Source organism: Camelus ferus, chromosome 7, assembly GCF_009834535.1.
Source record: "Camelus ferus isolate YT-003-E chromosome 7, BCGSAC_Cfer_1.0, whole genome shotgun sequence".
NCBI classification, from domain to species: Eukaryota; Metazoa; Chordata; class Mammalia; order Artiodactyla; family Camelidae; genus Camelus; species Camelus ferus.
In genome coordinates, this window is record NC_045702.1 from 14,650,515 (window position 1) to 14,667,801 (window position 17,287).

Sequence of the window (17,287 nt, forward strand, 5' to 3'; positions counted from 1 at the left end):
TTCACAGGCACTCATTCATGTATGTGTTTGTGCATACATTTAGTTCTGTGCGACTTTATCATGTGTAGATGGGTGAGTACCCCCACCATGGATATTCGAGCAAGTTCTAACACAAGAGTCCCTTGGGTTTTCCTTTTCTAGTCACAGCTTAGCTACCTTCTCCCTTTCCCACCTCCTTAACCACTGGCAATTACGAACCCATTCTCCATCTCTATAATCTTGTCATTTTAATAATGTTATATAAGTGAAATCATACAGCATATACCTTTTAAGGTTGGCTTTTTTCACTCAGCAGAATTTCCTAGAGGTCCATCCAAGTTGTGTGTCCCGAAAGCCTGTTCTTTGTATTGCTGAGCACTACTGCATGGTATGGATGGACCTCAGTTTCTTTAACCATCCACCAGTTGAAGGATATCTGGGTTATTTCCAGCTTTTGGCTACAACAAATAAAATGCTATATACATCCACGTATAGGTTTTTTATACGAGCGTAAGTTTTCATTTCTCTAGGATAAATGCCTAAGAGTGAAACCACTGCACTGTACGGCAAACACAAGTTTAGTTTCATGAAAAGCTGCCTGACTCTTCCCCAGTGTGGTGGTACCGTTTTACATCCCCGTCACCCAGGCGTGGGTGATCTAATTTCTCTGCATCCTGGCTAGCATTTGAGGTTATTTCTAATTTTATCCATTCTGATAGGAGGGTAGTATATAGTGATATCTCACCGATATCTCATTGGCTTTCATTTTTAGTTCCCTAATGGAGAAAAGCTGTGGAACATCCTTTCGGGTGTTTATTTGCCACCTGGATATCCTCTTCGGTAAGATGTTTGTTCATGTCTTTTGCCCATTTTCCAACTGGATTGTTAGTTTTGAGAGTACTTTGTATATTCTAGACACAAGACCTTTAAGACAAACTTAAAGACGCTTTGCACATAAGTCTTTAGGGAACCCATATATAATTAAAGATCAAATGTATCTGAATTTCACCATGCCTTTATAGAATTTACCTCCATTCATAAAACATACCTCAAAGGTTATAGAGAATGAAAAAGATACAGCATGTATGTTTGTTGTCCTTCTCTGGCCTATAGGCCAGAGTACGTTTCTGTAGACCAGTGAGAAAACTGGGGCATCATGCTCTACCATGGCTGAGAAAGACAAAGTGTCTAGAATGTGAAAAAAACAGGCAATTTGGGTGTTCAATAATGGGCTTAAAGTTGGAAGTGCTGGGAGACTCCTTCCCAAATAGGTAGATGAGGTCCACATGAAACTGGCAATAGCCAGTGAGAGGAAGTCTATGAAACGTGGCTTACAGCAGCCCTGCTCGATTTGGTAAGTAAATCTATGAACTGGTGTGGAGAGTCAGGAGGGAGCAAAAGAGAGAGAGGCCCTGAAAGTAACAGAGATCTGGAGAAGGAGGAGAATAAATAAGAAAAGGGAAGGGAAGACAAAGGAATCTAGAACGAGAAGGAAAGAGAAGCTGGATGGACGGACACCGTTAGGAGGGCTCCAGGGTGGACTTTCCATCCCTGTTGGTAAGGCACTGGGTCTCAATCAGGGACTATTTTGACTCCCCAGGAAACATGTGGCAACATCTGGAGATAGTTTCAGTTGTCACAGCTGGTGAGGTGGGGAGCACGACCAGAAGCTGATGGGTGGAGGCCAGAGACACACCTAAATATCCTACAGTGCACAGAACAGCACTCTCTCCAGGACAAAAAAAAACTCCAAAACGTTAGTAGTACTGAAGTTGAGTAATGCAGGGTTAGGCAAGATGCCTGGTTATTTTGTATCTGATAAAATAAACTTGTTAAAATAACTAGAGTCAGCCTCAAAAAGATATTTGGTGGAAGAATGCAAGGATTATCCCAGGGCGGACGAGGAAATCAGTAGGACAGGAGGGGTGGGGCTCACCTCCAAACTGCTTTTTCCAGTTGCAGGGGATCTTACATCTCTGGGTCTTCATGGTCTGCTTACACTCCGCTCCGGTCCGGGTGCCCTCCCGGGTGCCCAGCCCGCAGTCGCCACTGGTGGGCACACACACACTCCACTGCCATTCTCCACAGTCAGACTTCTTCACTTTTTTTTCTGAAAGGAAGGAAAGATAATCAATGCCCAGAGCACTCTTTAGCTTCTAGGTATAACTAAATTCATTCCTGAGAGCCTTAACTGCTTGGTCTGTGCTTCTCACCTCTCTCTCCAGCATCCAGCAGAGTAGGAGCGGGAGAGGTGTTAGCCGAATAGTTGGCTCAATCGATGACCAAGAGGAAAAGGGAGAAAGAAGCTAGAACTACTATTAACTTAACTCTTACTATGTGCCAGGGACCTTGCTAAGTGATTTGCTGACATCTCCTTTTAGAAGCAGACATTTCTATAAAAGAGAAGACAGTCAAACCAGATAAATTTTAAAAATGAGAAGATATTGTATGAGCAGTAGCAGTTGTCATGTTATCCATTTCAGCGGAAGGCGATGTTCCTTTCTCTGCCGCGTGGATGGAATAGCACAATGTAAATGTGGTGGGTCACAGATGTAAACCGACTCCCAGCTCCACAGCCTCCTTAGGACGTGGGGAGTGACACGGAGAAGGTGCTTCACGCTCTCTGAGCTTCGGTTTCCTCCTTTGTTAATATGAGATAAAACCAAAGTTCCTTGCGGGCCCCTTTTTGAGGTAGAGCATCAGCATAAGTAAAACACCTGATTGCTCATCATTTCCTGTACTTAGTAGCTGTTAATACGGTCATTACATTAATGGTCATCATCTGTATTTCAGGACTTACGATGGGGGGGAAGGGAGGGGATGTCACTTAGGTTCCTCTAAATACTCAGAAGGAGGGAAGGAAGGAAAGGTGGGGGAGGGAGGGAGGGGAAAAGGACGAAAATCAGGTAGCTGGATTAGATGGACATCAGTCACTGAGGAGGTTTGTGCTCGTAACTGCACTGCTTACCTGGTTTCTCTTTCTTCCCTGCTTCCGCAGTGTCCACAGCTGCCAAAATGAAAATGAATGCCAAGAAGGCGGCTGCAAATTTTCGACGCTGCTGCAGGTACTGTTGGGGCTGCATTCTAGGGAGAAACAGAGAAACAGAAGAAGGTGGTTTCAGCCTAAGTCAGGGAGGAGGGCTCACTGAACTCCTGAACAAAGGGCTCCATTTTCCTTTTCCTGAAATATTAGATTTTTAGGGAGATTTATATCAATTATATCGGGCAGAATTCTATCGCTTCTCCAACAGCCACTGAAATAAGTTCTCTTCGGCAATCAGTCACGTATTCAGGGACAAAACACAACAGTTCTCGATATAAGACTTCACATAGCCATTTGTTAAGTATGATTCAAGAATTATGGAAGCAGAATAATTTTGATGGCATGTTTTGGGGCAGATTCCCACAGTAAATCTCGCTGATAGTGACACTTGGTAATGTCATTTACCTATAGTCATCCCTATGATTCCTGACACTTCCTACAGATAACCATGGTATTGTAGTACACATGGATAACTCGAATGGACACAATGAATGGATTACCTATGCAAGTATATGTTTGCTGTTATCTTTAGATGTATCAGTAATGACCAATAGCTCCGATTTTTTAATCATTTTCATAATTATGATTATCTTATCATCATTGTTCCATTATTTATTGGTTCACCAAAGAGTGAAACATAAAACAGAAGTAAAGTGAGCACATCTTTGATATATACCAAGCACACTTACAAACTCACCTGTGCTGAAAATCCTCTGAATTCTAGGATGTAATGAAGAGTTTACACTCACTCATAATTTGAATATCTCCATATTTGATATGAATCAAACTCCCAGGATAACATTAGAAAGATGCCCCTGGAACTCGAAGTCACTTGTGGTGGCTGTGTGTCAGTATGGCCGCCTTACCAAGCAAACCTGAGAAGTGTCAGTCCAAGCCCCCGACAGCCCACTACTTCACTGGCTGCAGAAACTTACCTGGCAGTCGTTCATCTCTATCTGCTATGTGCCTGGCGTTTTATACTTCAAGTGAAAATGAGAGTAATGACCTATGCTCATAAGCTCTGAGGACTTTTTCTTCCCAGAAGTGACACAGATTAGTTTAGATGATGTTACAGTCTCTTGGGTGTAAACTATGAAAGCTCTCATATGTATAAGGGATTGAGATCACTCTGTTCTGCAATTTGTTTTTCCTCATTCAAATATATCTATGAAATTAAATCCTTGTCAGTGAATTTTTCTCCCTTTCTGTGACATTGGAAATGCTATCCTTTATTAGTGTTTGTTTTTTTTAATTGATGACTTTGTAGTCCATTGTCTGGATAAAGCATATTTCATCTACCAATGACAGTTAATACTTTGGTCATTCAGGTCCTTTCACTGAATCCTAAGTCCTAATTAGCTACTCAGCATTTCCATCACTTTCTAAAACCTAAAATTAGGTGCTTTGTTCTTCCTCTTAATATTAAATTTTTATAACTATACCTCATTGATGGTCAGACAGAAAAGTTATTACTAATTCTGAGACTTCCTACGACTTTCATTGGCCATCAGTGACATGAGAAGCCAGTCTAGACTTAACTGGTTGGCGAGTCTTCTCAGAGTTGAGAGCCCCGGTGCGTCTTTGCTACAATACATATATCACACATTCAAGTATCATTTACAATTATTAGATGTAATAAACCAAAGTGAAGTTCTTCTGTTGTCTTCTCCAAAGGCTGTCTGAGAACACACGCTCAGTGACTGACCACTTTGGAGGCAGAAACTTCTCATCTGAGTTTTCTTAAAGGGTGAGTTAACTTTTAAATTCAGAACTTCTAAATTCTAATGTATTTCTTTCCAAGCTGGAATGCACCTTTATGTTTAACAATTGCCTATGCATACCTGAAGTATTTACATTGTGAATTAGCTTATTGTGAGAATTCAGAAATTTCCATCATGAAAAGCACAGCTCAAGAGAGAACTTTCTGATGAAGCAATGGAGCGATCCTTGCAGAGCCTTGTAACATACACAGCAGAATAGGCGGTTACTGAAGGAATGAGGCAACTTGGCAGAAGTAGAAAGACTCTTCCATAAATAACACACACACACACACACAGAGTTATTAATAGAAAGGTGCTATTGCTGGCTGTTTTAACCTTGGCATTTCTAGTTTGACATTGCCAAGTTCTTACTTTTATGATTATTTTCCAAAACCTTTCCCTCAATCAAGTTACACTCATTTAATTTCAAGAAAAAAATTCCACATGGGCCAGAATATCCTAACCATAAAAAAATTTTTTTGAGTCTTAGAGTGGTCTATTGATTACAGTGAATAGAGAGGAAGGAAGGAGAGGACTTGGGATGGGAGTTGGTGAGTTAGTGGCATGGAAGTGCAAGCTATTCTATATTGTTTCTCCTCTGAATTCAGAAAAATTCAGAATCTTAATTAGTGGGTAAATGGTTAACTTCAGCTTTAAGATGTTCTAAAGAAAAATGCACACAAGTCCATGTGTACAGGGAGTCCCCTGTACAAAATATGTGATCAGCAACAGGTTTGAGTTGGAGATGGTATCTGTCTTCTCAGCCTCTTTCCCCCTTCCTCCTGTTTTTGCCTGCCATTCTGTTTACACCAATATTTCGACAGCTTAAGATTTTCCTGGGTAGAGCAAATGGAAAAAGTTTATTTAAAAGAAAGAGTAAGAAGGTTTAGAAAAGGGGTGACTCAAATTACCCAAAAATTCAGGTGTGCCCAAACAATACCCGGGTAGCATGTTGGTGCCTCGTGGCGGTAAAAACTCGAGTAATTAAACATGTGTAGATAACAGTTCCCCTTGCATCGCTGGTTGTTTATTTGTCCTTGACATCAAACAGAGGCAAAAGCACTTTGGATATAGTTTAACCTCGCCTGCCCTCCAATAGTTACTAGCAGAGCACAGAGGCAAGAACATTGACCTTAAGGAAGTGGTCAGGATCATGACTTACTTTTCACACTAAGGGAAATAAAACAGTGAAGAATAAGCCTTAAGTCAGCTCAGTTCTTTTGAATAATATACTTATTTCCACCTCCTCCTACTGCCATCTCTTGCTCTGACAGATTTAATTTTACAGGTTTTTGTTGTTGTTGTTGTTTTATTGAAGTACAGTCAGTTACAATGTGTCAGTCTCTTGTGTACAGCACAATGTTCCAATCATGCATATACATACATATATTCGTTTTCACATTTTTTCTATTAAAGGTTATTACAAGATATTGAATATAGTTCCCAGTGCTATTTACAGGGTTTAATGTTTAAGTTGAAGACTACTATAGATGGATGGTGGGGTCTGGAAATTATTGTTGAGTTATCTCAATAACTAATAAGTATAAAGCTCAAAGATGAAAGGAAATTAGTTAAAGAAACCAACTCAGGGGAAAAGTGAGAATTTATTAAATCCTGATCACTTCTATAGAGAAATCGCTTGGTGAGAAGGAAAAAAGAGAGCTCTCTTTTCCTTTAACATTTTAAGAGATCTAGAATTTTTAAAGATAATTAACATCTGGCATAAACAAAAGGCAAGGATGCTGGAATCTGTCTCTTAGTGATCTGTTTGGAATGACTAATACAGGATTTGGAGGCCGAAGCTTTGGCTTAAACTTCAGCTCCACCATATAATTTTTGGAATGTTCTTAGGCAAATCACAGCCATTCGAACCTCTGTTTTGACATCTACAAAGTGGGAGTGATTATAACAACAACTTGAGAGGTTTGTTGTGACAATGCAAGATGTAGACACAGAGCTAATCCAGAAAATCAAGAAATAAATCATTAGTTACAGAATAAAGTTAATTCTCCCCTACACTCTTATTTCTTACTAAAAAGAAGTATTGTTTAGTAAGAAATAATAACCACCACACTTTGTGCTATCTAATATTATCTAAAAGCAAAAGACAAAAATGAAAAAACAAATAAAAGAGAGAGACATATGGTATAATTAATGTCAACTAAAGACTTGTTCAGCTTTATTAGGGCACATGTTCATTCTGCCTTCTGACTTGTTGAAATGTTAAAATAAACTCAAGGACCTTCATCCCCAGTATTTCTTTGGAGTTTGCTGAAGTCAAGAGGCTCCATGTTGAGAATTAGGGAGAATGTTGATACAATTTAACATGTATGAAATGAAAAAAAAAAAAAACTGAACTTTGCAACTGTATATTATGTTCCTTGTGTGGTGAAACTATTCTACCTCCCTATTTTTATTTCGTATACCTGGGACAGGGCCCCAGCACAGAGTAGGCTGCTCAGGAAAATTTTTGCCAGCAAAAAATATCCCCCTAACATGACATCAATCAGAGGAATTAGTATTCATGCTGAAATGATGTCTCAGCCCTTTGTCTATGCCACTGGGATATAAAGTTCACCGAAGAAGTTGGGCTGGAAAACAACCAGAATCTAAAGCAGTTTCATACATACAAGAGAAATCAGTGAATGATTTGCAACGCTTCTGCATCACATATTACACATCACCAGACCTCTGGCGATATTTTGTGATCTACTTGCCTAAGTTCCTGTGAAATAGTAAATTTTTTTCCTCGTTAGTAGAAAGTAAAACATGAGATACAGAAAACCACACAAAGCAATTATTATAGCTTAGTGAATTATCATAAGATAAGTTATTTTTCCAGTCATGTCCTAAGGCTTTACATGTTCCCCATACCAATTACAGTCCCATCCCTCCAAAAGTAACTTATGTAGTAATTATTTCTTTGCATTTCTTGTCAAGTGTGCTTCCCCAGACACGGCTAATTTAAAAAACTGATATGTCTTTTAAATTGCTTTTATTACGCAGATTTGTCCCCCTTCCCTTTCTGTTTCATGCTGTTTACTTTTTGCAAAAACCAGGCTATTTAATAAGTAGTAGCCCATATTCTGGATTTTGATCATTGCAAATGCATGGTGCAATTCAATATTCCTGTGTAGCTGCAGGCTGGCAGCTGGATGCAAATGCTTCACCAGTTTCAGGCCCTATTCTTTGTCAAGACTGTAAACAGCACTTTTTTCTTTCATCAGGAGCTATGCAGTATTTGGTTTTGGCACTTCTGTGTTGTATACAGCCATTGGCACTCAGTTATTCTTGATGGGATATTATGGACTGAGTGTCTGTGCCCTGTACCATTCATACCTTGAAACTCTATCCCTCTTTATGTGATAGTATTAGGAGGTGAGGCCTTTGGGAGGTAGTTAGGATCAGAGGATGGATCCCTCCTGAATGGGATCAGCGCCCTTATAAGAGTTCCAAGAGAGCTTGTTTTCTTTCTCTGCTCTCCACAATGTAAGGCTACGATGAGAAATCGGCAGTTTGCAACCCAGAAGAGGATTCTCACCAGAACCGAACCATCCCGGTGCCCTGTATTAGACTTCCAGCCTCCAGAACTTAAATGAATTTCTTTTGTTAACAAGTCACCGAATCTACGGTGTTTTTGTTACAGCAGCCTCAGATAAGTCATGGGGGCTGTAAATGGTGATAGTCTAATTCTGTCCTTTCAGTTTCACTTATTAATTGAGATTATCTCATAAAGAGAGGTTTTCCCTCATCTATTATTTTGTTATCCAGTTTACAGTTCATAAAGAAATGTAGGATAAATGATTAATTCCCTGTCATCACTTGAATATGGCCAATTATTTTTTCTTTTGTATATTACTAAGAATTAATGGATTTATTCATAGTTGGTGGATTTTAACTCATCACATTTTTTATCTTTATTGAAGCTCTAATTGTCCCATCTTTGGCCAGTGTAAGCTTCATTAAGTTAGCTCCTTAATTCTTTGACATGGCCCTTATAATCTTTTATAATGTCCTTGCTATCTTGTGTGCTGAGATGTTCCCAGTCTGTCTTGTGCATTTCCTGCCCCAGACGTGAAATCAACCATTCCCTCAAAAAGCCTTGTTGTTTTTAATGCAAGATAATATTTCAAACCCAAAACCTGGGCATTAGGGATGCTCAGCATTACTGAGTTGGTCTTTATTTCCAGGCCTTTTACTGTTAGCAGAGCTAAGAAGGGACATAGAGAATAACAGAATTTAATACCATAAAATTAATCATTTAATTTATCTCACGTTACATAAAACAACTGTCTCAGAATGGCAATATTAATACTAAAGCTACCAATTATGAATCCTAAAAGCAATTAAAATTACTTTTGCACACGCCATCTCCTTTTGGCCCCTATTTTAATGGATGCTCAGTATCTATGTCCTCAGGCATTATGTACTATACTGTCTCCCTTTTAATTCCAGTTTAATCTTAGTTATAAAAGCAGCTATATACTTAATGTTTACCCCCAGTTCTTATGTTGATTTCTCTAGGCATTTTGTTCGTCTGAAAGGATTCTCTAGTAGAACTCTTAGAAAAGCTGTGGAAACACTATCACATGAGTTATTGAATGCTGATAACAGACTATCTAGTCCTTTTATCCTTGAGGGTCAGTTTTGCTGGATGTAACGTCTTTGGCTCACAGCTTCCTTCCTTAAATATCCAAAAGAAGTTCCTCTGTTTTCTTTCATCATAAAGTGTCTTTGTTGAAAGGTCTAATAATAATCTAATTTTCCCTTTTTTATAAGTATTGTTTTTGCTGAGATGATCAAGGCATCTTTTTCCTTTAAAGTGCAGTAACTTTCCTAACATGTGATTTGGAATTGTTCATTTTGGGTTGTTATTCTCAGATAATCATAAGCTCTTTTAATATTCAGCTTCAGATCATTTTTTTTAAATGAATGAGAATGCTTAGTATTAGTTCTGTTGCCTTTCCTTGTTCTTTTCCTTCAAGATCTATTATTTGTGAGTTGGTTCTTCATTGTCTATTTTCGATATTTGCAATTTTATCTCAAATCCTTTTTGTCTCCAGATTTTAAAAAATTAAAATACTGCTTGTTTGTAACGTAAGGTATCATTTGTGCTTGTCTAATCCTGTGTTCCTTCTAGCTTAGTCTTCACTTCTAAACTATTTTTTAAATTTCTAATTCTTACATGAGTTGTCACCTCATTCCTGAGTCTTCCTAATTATGATTTATGATGTTCTCTTACATCTGGTATCATTTCCTTATTTTCTAACTCATTTTGAAATAGTATGTTACCAGGTCTTTGTTGTTGTTTTATTTTGTTTTGGTTTGGGTTTTTTGTATTTCTTGAGCGTGTTCAGATTTTCCTTCACTGCTTTTGGGGCTAATATTTTGCTCCTTATTCTTTTTATTTTCTGTTTTTTCATAGCTTATATGAGATTTGACCTGAATACATTTCTGTTGCTCATATGTATAGCTGTTCTATCTTCACAAAACTTATTCTTTGGTTCTTCCATATAATGGCTAAAATAGAGCATTGATCTGTCTTAGATATCCTTGTTCTGTTTTCCTCTTCTTAACTTTTATCTGGATATTCTCTTTCTTTTGTTTCTATTGTTGCTCTCCTGATCAATTTTGATTTTATTCCCAGCAGTTTACCCTCATTGTGGGTTCCTGTCTTGAAGGTCTTGAAGGGAGTCCTGATAGGTCAGCTTCTATTTTCAAATTGACTCACTATGATTTACAGTAAATGGGTGTGGGCTGTCTGGGGTTCTCCCATTGTCAAGACTGTCAGATGTTCTGTCACTTCCCTCTGCTTTCTTTTGCCCGAACACCAACAGCATGCAGGTCTTGTGGTTACAGTGGTTTGCTTCCACCTACTTTTCTTTTTGAGGTTTGTGAGAAAGAACCTGCCCTGAGTTTTGCTTTAAATCTTGTCCATGGGTTGTAGTTTTGCAATCTATCAAGCTGCCCTGTTTAACGTGAGGATTCAGAAAGATCCACAAAACAGATTAGTCCATTATTTTATTATACATTTTTTGAGGCACCTACCCCATGCCAACCATCAAGCTACATTCTTAGGATACAATAGTGACAAATGATAAGATAGACATATGATTTTTCTTGTTCTCATGGAGTTTGTGCTCCAATAAAGTTTACACTGACAAATAGCCAATTATGAGTCACTACACTCTAATAAGAACAAACTGCCATGAAGTATAAGGGAAGAACAACTATTTTGCATTTCCCTCCCTATAAAGCAAATGAAACTGCTTATAGCTAGAAATTCTGCTGTGGAGCATTTACTAGTAATCTTGTTCCAGGCGATTTTAGTCACAGAACCGAATGCCTATCTTCTCTTACTTACCAGAAATCAATTTTAATTTAGCTTAAAGAAGATTGGTCAGCTTGTCTCAGTATGGAAGGTATTCATTTAGTTAACAAACATATTGCTGGTACTTACAATATGCAAGTACTTTATAAATATTTATTTATGTTAATATTACCTGATATTCAAATCATCACAAATAGTGAGCCCATTTACTCAATTATTCAAAAACTACATGTAGGTAAGAGTTGCATCCTTTGTAGCATAAACTGTTCTAGGCAATGGAGACAAGGAGTTGAACAAGATGGACAAGAATGCTGACTCTGCAATGCTCACAGTTAGGGGATCAGTTAGACAACAACACATAAACAAATAGGAAAGTAAAGAAATTCATAAATAAGATAACTTCTGATTGCGATAAATTTTGTGAATAAAATTAAAATTTGAACGTGATAAAGAGTGACTTGTAGAAGACTGTTTAGGTAGAGTGGCTATGACTGAGAAATAGCCAGGGAAGTATGCTGTCTCTTACTGATAAGTATTTTGCATCAGGAGTTCCCAGTTACCACTTTTAATTTCTCATTATTCCCTTCTGAGATGAGATAGTCTTATTTTTGCCTCCAAGCTTTCATAATTCTTCTGGAATTCAATAATTAACCATCCCTCCTCCTGACTGGTCTTGTTCTGTCCAACCCACCACAATCTCTGGATCCACTTAAGGTTTGACCAACAACCAACAATTTATCACTCCCATTGGCTCACTGATAGGAAGCCCAGTCAAACCTGAAATCTTAGCAGTTTATAATTGTATTAATATATAATTTCATACTGCAAAAGTATTAAACCAACCCCCCAAATTGTAGTTTTAAGAAATGTTAACCTTTCCCAAGAAAACTAATAACCACTTTATTTAATTTGCACACAGTATCCCTAAGTGTTCTTTTCTCATGTGATCTGACTTGGTAGTATAGTAAAAAATTCACTCTGACTAAAAGCATGTAGCCTTTTCACCTCTGTCCCCTATTAATCATTTCAATAACATGTGGGTTTCTTGAAAATTGCTTTCAACTTCAAATTCGACTTTAAATATACAAAGGCATTCAGTAATGAGAAGGGAAGATTTTTTAGAGTATTCAGTGGAAATGGATTTGGTTTTCCCTTTATAATATGACTATAATGTGAAGATATGTTTATTTTTGGAGCCAAATGAACTCAAAAGGGACTTGGGTTGCTTGTATTATTCCTTTACTGCTTTCATTTGTTATTATCAAAAATAACTGGAGATTCACTATTAGAATTTTAGAATTTTCTAGTTTCCTCTTAATCTTTTTAATGTCTATCTGCTGTAACTTGATACAGAGGAAGAAGTAAAAATTTTAAAGTCAGATCTGATCTAGAATCTCAACTCTGGCTAAGTGATGAAACGATACACTTAATGTCTCTGAAACTTATTTTCTTTAGCTGTAGACGTGGGTATAAAGTCTGTCCCACAACAGTTTGAGATTAGAGACTATGCAGGAAAAGTAAGCAGAACAATCCCTGGCACATGGCAGACCCGTGGTGTCATCTCCCAGTGTCCTTTCTTATCTTATATTGTCTTCCCTTTTGCCCCTTCGTCTTTAACTGTACTGAGACAACAAATTGACATTTTGGATGGAATTTTCCCATAATATGAGGCAAAACACTGAATTTTCACTGGGCAAAAATGGTAACCCAATTCTTTCTCTCATGGATGATTGTTCTATCTTTTCACTCACCTTCCTGCTATGTTTCTTATTTCCTTCTAATCTGTACTCCTCCAAAGCCAGGATGTCTTGAATGCCTCAAAAAACCTTTCTTCCTCACAGGAATCCCTTTCACTTTGTCCTCTGGGCTCCTGTACCCAATCTGTGTATGTTTAGCCAGAAAGAAGTCCTTATAATTCTTTAAACCCAGAAATGTCACTTCAATCTACTGATCTTTTGCTCATAAGGTCCCACGTGATTGGAAACTCCTTCCCAAACCCCTCTACCTGGCAAACACATCACCCTCCAAGGTTTCGCTCAAGGATTTCACCTGCGATGAAAACTTTGCTGAGATAACTGTTGCCTTCTCTGTCTTTGGAGCTCACTTTACTATGCCCGTTCCGTAGACAGGGGTTATTCACAGTAACCACTGAATGCACACGGGGCATATTATTGACTCTAAACTATAGCACATAAAACTGAAAAAGTGACATGAGTCCCCTAAACCGTTATATTTAGTAACATCACTTTTTCAGGTCCTTCTGATTTCTCTTCTTTCATTACCAGTACTAGCAGTTGACTCTTCTTTACAGAGTTATTTCTTTCTCAAAAAATAAATAAATAATAAAATAAAATAAAATAAAATAAAACAAAACATGCACTGTAATTATAATACTCAAAACGAGTAGAGAATAACACTGCTGTCCTGACAGGCAAGACACTGGGAAGGCCGTGAAGGTTCCTCACTAGCTAACTGACTGGCTCCCAAACACCTATCAAGTAGTAAATTCTCATCTCAGAGAACTACGAGCAATATAAACCACGGACCTTCTGAGGTTCTATTCGAGTAACTGACATTTAGAATATCCTCTAATGCTGAAATTCCATCAAAAGCCTGTGACATAATAGTGTAATGTTCAGTGTGTGCATGTGTGATTGTGATGGTGTGTGTGTATAGATAACAGTGCATGTGTGTGCACAAACACTTGAATGCACCTTCCTTCAGTAATCTATAAGCTCTTTAAGGGACAGAACACCATCTTTTTGTTATGTTCATTTGTAAGGCTTAGAACAGTTTTTGACGTGTAGATGTCACATATATTTGTTAAATAAAAAAAAAAAAAAGGGAAAAGATCGCCTGGTATCCAATATGATAGCCTACCATATTATCTAAACTAGCATCCACCTCATACCTCTATGTTCCCCCTCGCTTAGTTTTGTTTTTTCCTTAGTGCAAATTAATGTTGGGTGTATTATATCTTTATTTTTATTTGCTAATTATCTTCTGTCCCAGGATGTCAGGCCTCTGAAGAACAGCAGTAGGGCTGGCCATGGAGAGTATAGAAGCCTAGGTATGGGTAAGCTCACGGAAAGGTAAAAAGACATCCCAGGGGATATGCTGACCACTTGGCATTATCTGCAAGAATAACCAAAAAGATATCTTAATTCTTATTTTTTTAAGAGCAAGAGAGCCTTGATTTTGAAGTAGCTTATTTTTCTCAATTTGAGTCAATTTTCTCCACCTTGCTTATCAAATATAGAGTATTGCTGGAGGCAGTTTTCTTCTAAGGTTACAGATAAAAGGTCGGTTAGGCAAATATGCCATTTTTGTTTTATCTTTTCACTTGATAAATTTACTTAATACTAGTAATTTCGTCTGTCTCCTAAGTTACATTTGAGAGATATTTGTTCCTATGGGGAATTTAACAGGTTTCTTTCTATTTTTTTCCTTGTTTATAGGTCACTTTTCTTTATTTTCACTGACTCCTTCAAGTCACAAAATCCTCATATTGATTTATTCTCAAATGGTTTGATCATTGCCTTAGATTCCTAAAGTCTCACATAAAGAAGCCCTTACATTTATAACGTATCTGTTGCTAAATCAGCCCTTCACTTTGCCCTTGTTAAGCTGCCTTATTTAAACACTAAGCCTTGAAAAGAATGTGCCCCAAGCACACATGTGCATGACCTCAGGGACACTCTACTCATAGCACAGAAATGAATTCCACAGTGTTCCATCTTTGATTTTAACTAAGTGCATATCAATTAGACTGATGAAGTAGGACATTCATTTAATTTTGTATGACTCAATATCTCAGATTCAGGGAATTTTCAGGCTGGAGTATTTTCATAGCATGGTGGCACCTGCTGGAGAAGTGCGTTGTTTTAGGACATTTTTCTTAGACATCTATTCACTGATTTTTAGAGCACCTACTAAGGGCTGGGTGTATGCTGGGCATGATATGATTCAGCCCTCCTCCTAAGAGAGTTCTGTCTAACTGGGAGAAAATAGAGAGCAATGTGATGTGTGATGATTCACTGGGGTAAATACGAAAAAAATTACACACCCAGTGCTATCTGAGTACACAGGCTCAAGTGATAATTTTGCTTACCATGTTTGAGTGAGGTAGAGGGTTTGGGTATATTTTATCTCTTTTTTAAAGCAATAGCTGAAGTCTTCTAAATAAAGAAAGGAGGGAAGGAAGGGGACTTCAGGCAGAAGGGACTAAATAAGCAAATGTGTGGAGATGATGTTTATAATATATTCAGTGACAAAATGTGATTATAATATATAGTAGCAAGTAACAGTGAGTGGTCCTCAAAAGGAGAAAGGATATGAATTAATCCTGGGAGCTGTGAGGGAAGAGGACAGAGAGACAGAGTCATTAGCTGGTCTAGAGAAGAGAAACAAGGGAAGGTCGGGGAGAGAGGAAAAGGCTGCACCTTGTGCAAATGTGGCTAAAACCCTAAGTCACCACCCAAGGGGCAGCCACCATACCCAACGGTTCATCCAGATATCCTTTTGCATAGTACTCTGGTTACTCTTTTGGCTTTGTTTTTATTTTTGTCTGTCAGTTTTGTGGATGCTGTGTGTACTTTAGCTCACTTTAGGGGTGTTTATTACCAAAGTACTATACTTGGGAGTTAACAAGTTCTAAGACTCAAAGACTTCATACTCGAAAACTTCATACTCAAAAACACACACACACATAAAAAAAAAAACCCTTCTGATTTGTATAAGAAAAATAAAGTTGGGCTAAAGCAGTGATTTTTAGAGCAATGGTATTTCCAGAGAGTTAAGGGCTGCCTCCAGGTGCTAAAGAATCTCAAGCAGGTGTGTTGAAAGCCACCGCTCGGCCCCTGGATCTCCCACTCTTATCTCACCTTCACCTAGAGCAGATCTTCTTTAACTACTTTCCTTATTGGATTCCTTGTAAAGTTTCATGTGTCAAAAAAGAAAAATACATTTAAAATCACTGGTCTAGCCAATCTCAAAGGTCTATCCAGGAGGAGACAGGATGGTACAAAACAATACTTTTTTTTCCCAAAATGTAGAAATGGGAAAATGTCTCAAGTCGGTGATGTAATTATGAAATATATTTTGAGTATGCAAAATGCCTTTGCTTGTGGTAGCAAAAATAGGAAATTTACAAGTGTATATTTTAACTGTTCCATACCTTATAGTTTGACATGATTATGTCTTCTTAACAAAGGCCAAATACACAGTATAACAAGTATGATTACAATTATGAGACAAATATGAAAGAAAATCATAAGGCATTAAAAACAAGTTTTTTAATACTATGGAAAGAGAAGAGGCTTTGGAGACAGCCAGATTTCTTCCACATAAGCTTCATCCCTTACTGTTTTTGTGATCAGGACAAAGCAGTCACTCTCTTTTATTCTCAGTATCCTCCTCTAAGGAAATTTAGAGTTTTATTCTGCAGGCTGCAGGCTCATAGTTTGTTTAAAGATTACATTGGGATAACAGACAAAAAATACCCGGCATCTTGTCTGACACATATTAGGTGCTCCATCAGTGGTGGCTCTTGAGGCTCTCAGAGGAAGAGAGTGGAGGTAAAAGAGTATCTATCTTCTCAAAAGGATACCAGGGGCAGCTTCATAAAGAGGGTGGCAACACTTCCTTTTAAGGTGGTTTGATTTTGACAAGTAGTAAATCTGGAATAAAAAGCATTTCCAATGGAAGAAATGGACCAAGACAAAGTTTTAGGTGAGAAATCAAGAGACCAATTTGAGGTAAACAGTCCAGTTTGGTAGTAAAATAAGGAAGTGTGGTATAGATAAGCTGGAGCCAGAGCAGGCAGATCTTTGAAATCATAATTATTATCAGTGAATATTCAGTGAGCAACTGCTATATGGAAGATAATATAAGAGACACAGATATGAATTATATTTGATCTCATGAATCCAACAGGATTACAAACACATTATGGAGACTGAGACACAGTAAGAGTATATGCCATATTTTTGTGTAAGATATAAAAATGCTATTAACTAAAACAGAAGTATTTGTGATAAAAGAGTAACATCTAATAATCTTGCCAAAATCTCTTCTGCAATGTTTAAAGAATGTTTATCAATTTTTGACAGTAAAAATCAAAAGGAAGGTGTCTGTATTGGCTTATTGAATTAGTTTTTCAAAGCAAGAATCAAT

General features: G+C 37.8%; 1 protein-coding gene across 2 annotated transcripts in view; it reads right to left on the bottom strand.

The window, feature by feature from the left end:
* PTN (pleiotrophin) overlaps window positions 1–17,287 on the bottom strand; it is an 85,668-nt gene that overhangs the window by 16,459 nt on the left and 51,922 nt on the right. For both annotated transcript variants that reach the window (XM_006173065.3, XM_006173064.3), the window contains exons 2-3: window positions 2,948–3,063; window positions 1,916–2,089 (exon numbers count right to left, since the gene is read on the bottom strand). In XM_006173065.3, the coding sequence (XP_006173127.1) occupies window positions 1,916–2,089; window positions 2,948–3,062 (289 nt within the window). In that variant the 5' untranslated portion in view covers window position 3,063. The remainder of the gene's footprint in view (window positions 1–1,915; window positions 2,090–2,947; window positions 3,064–17,287) is intronic.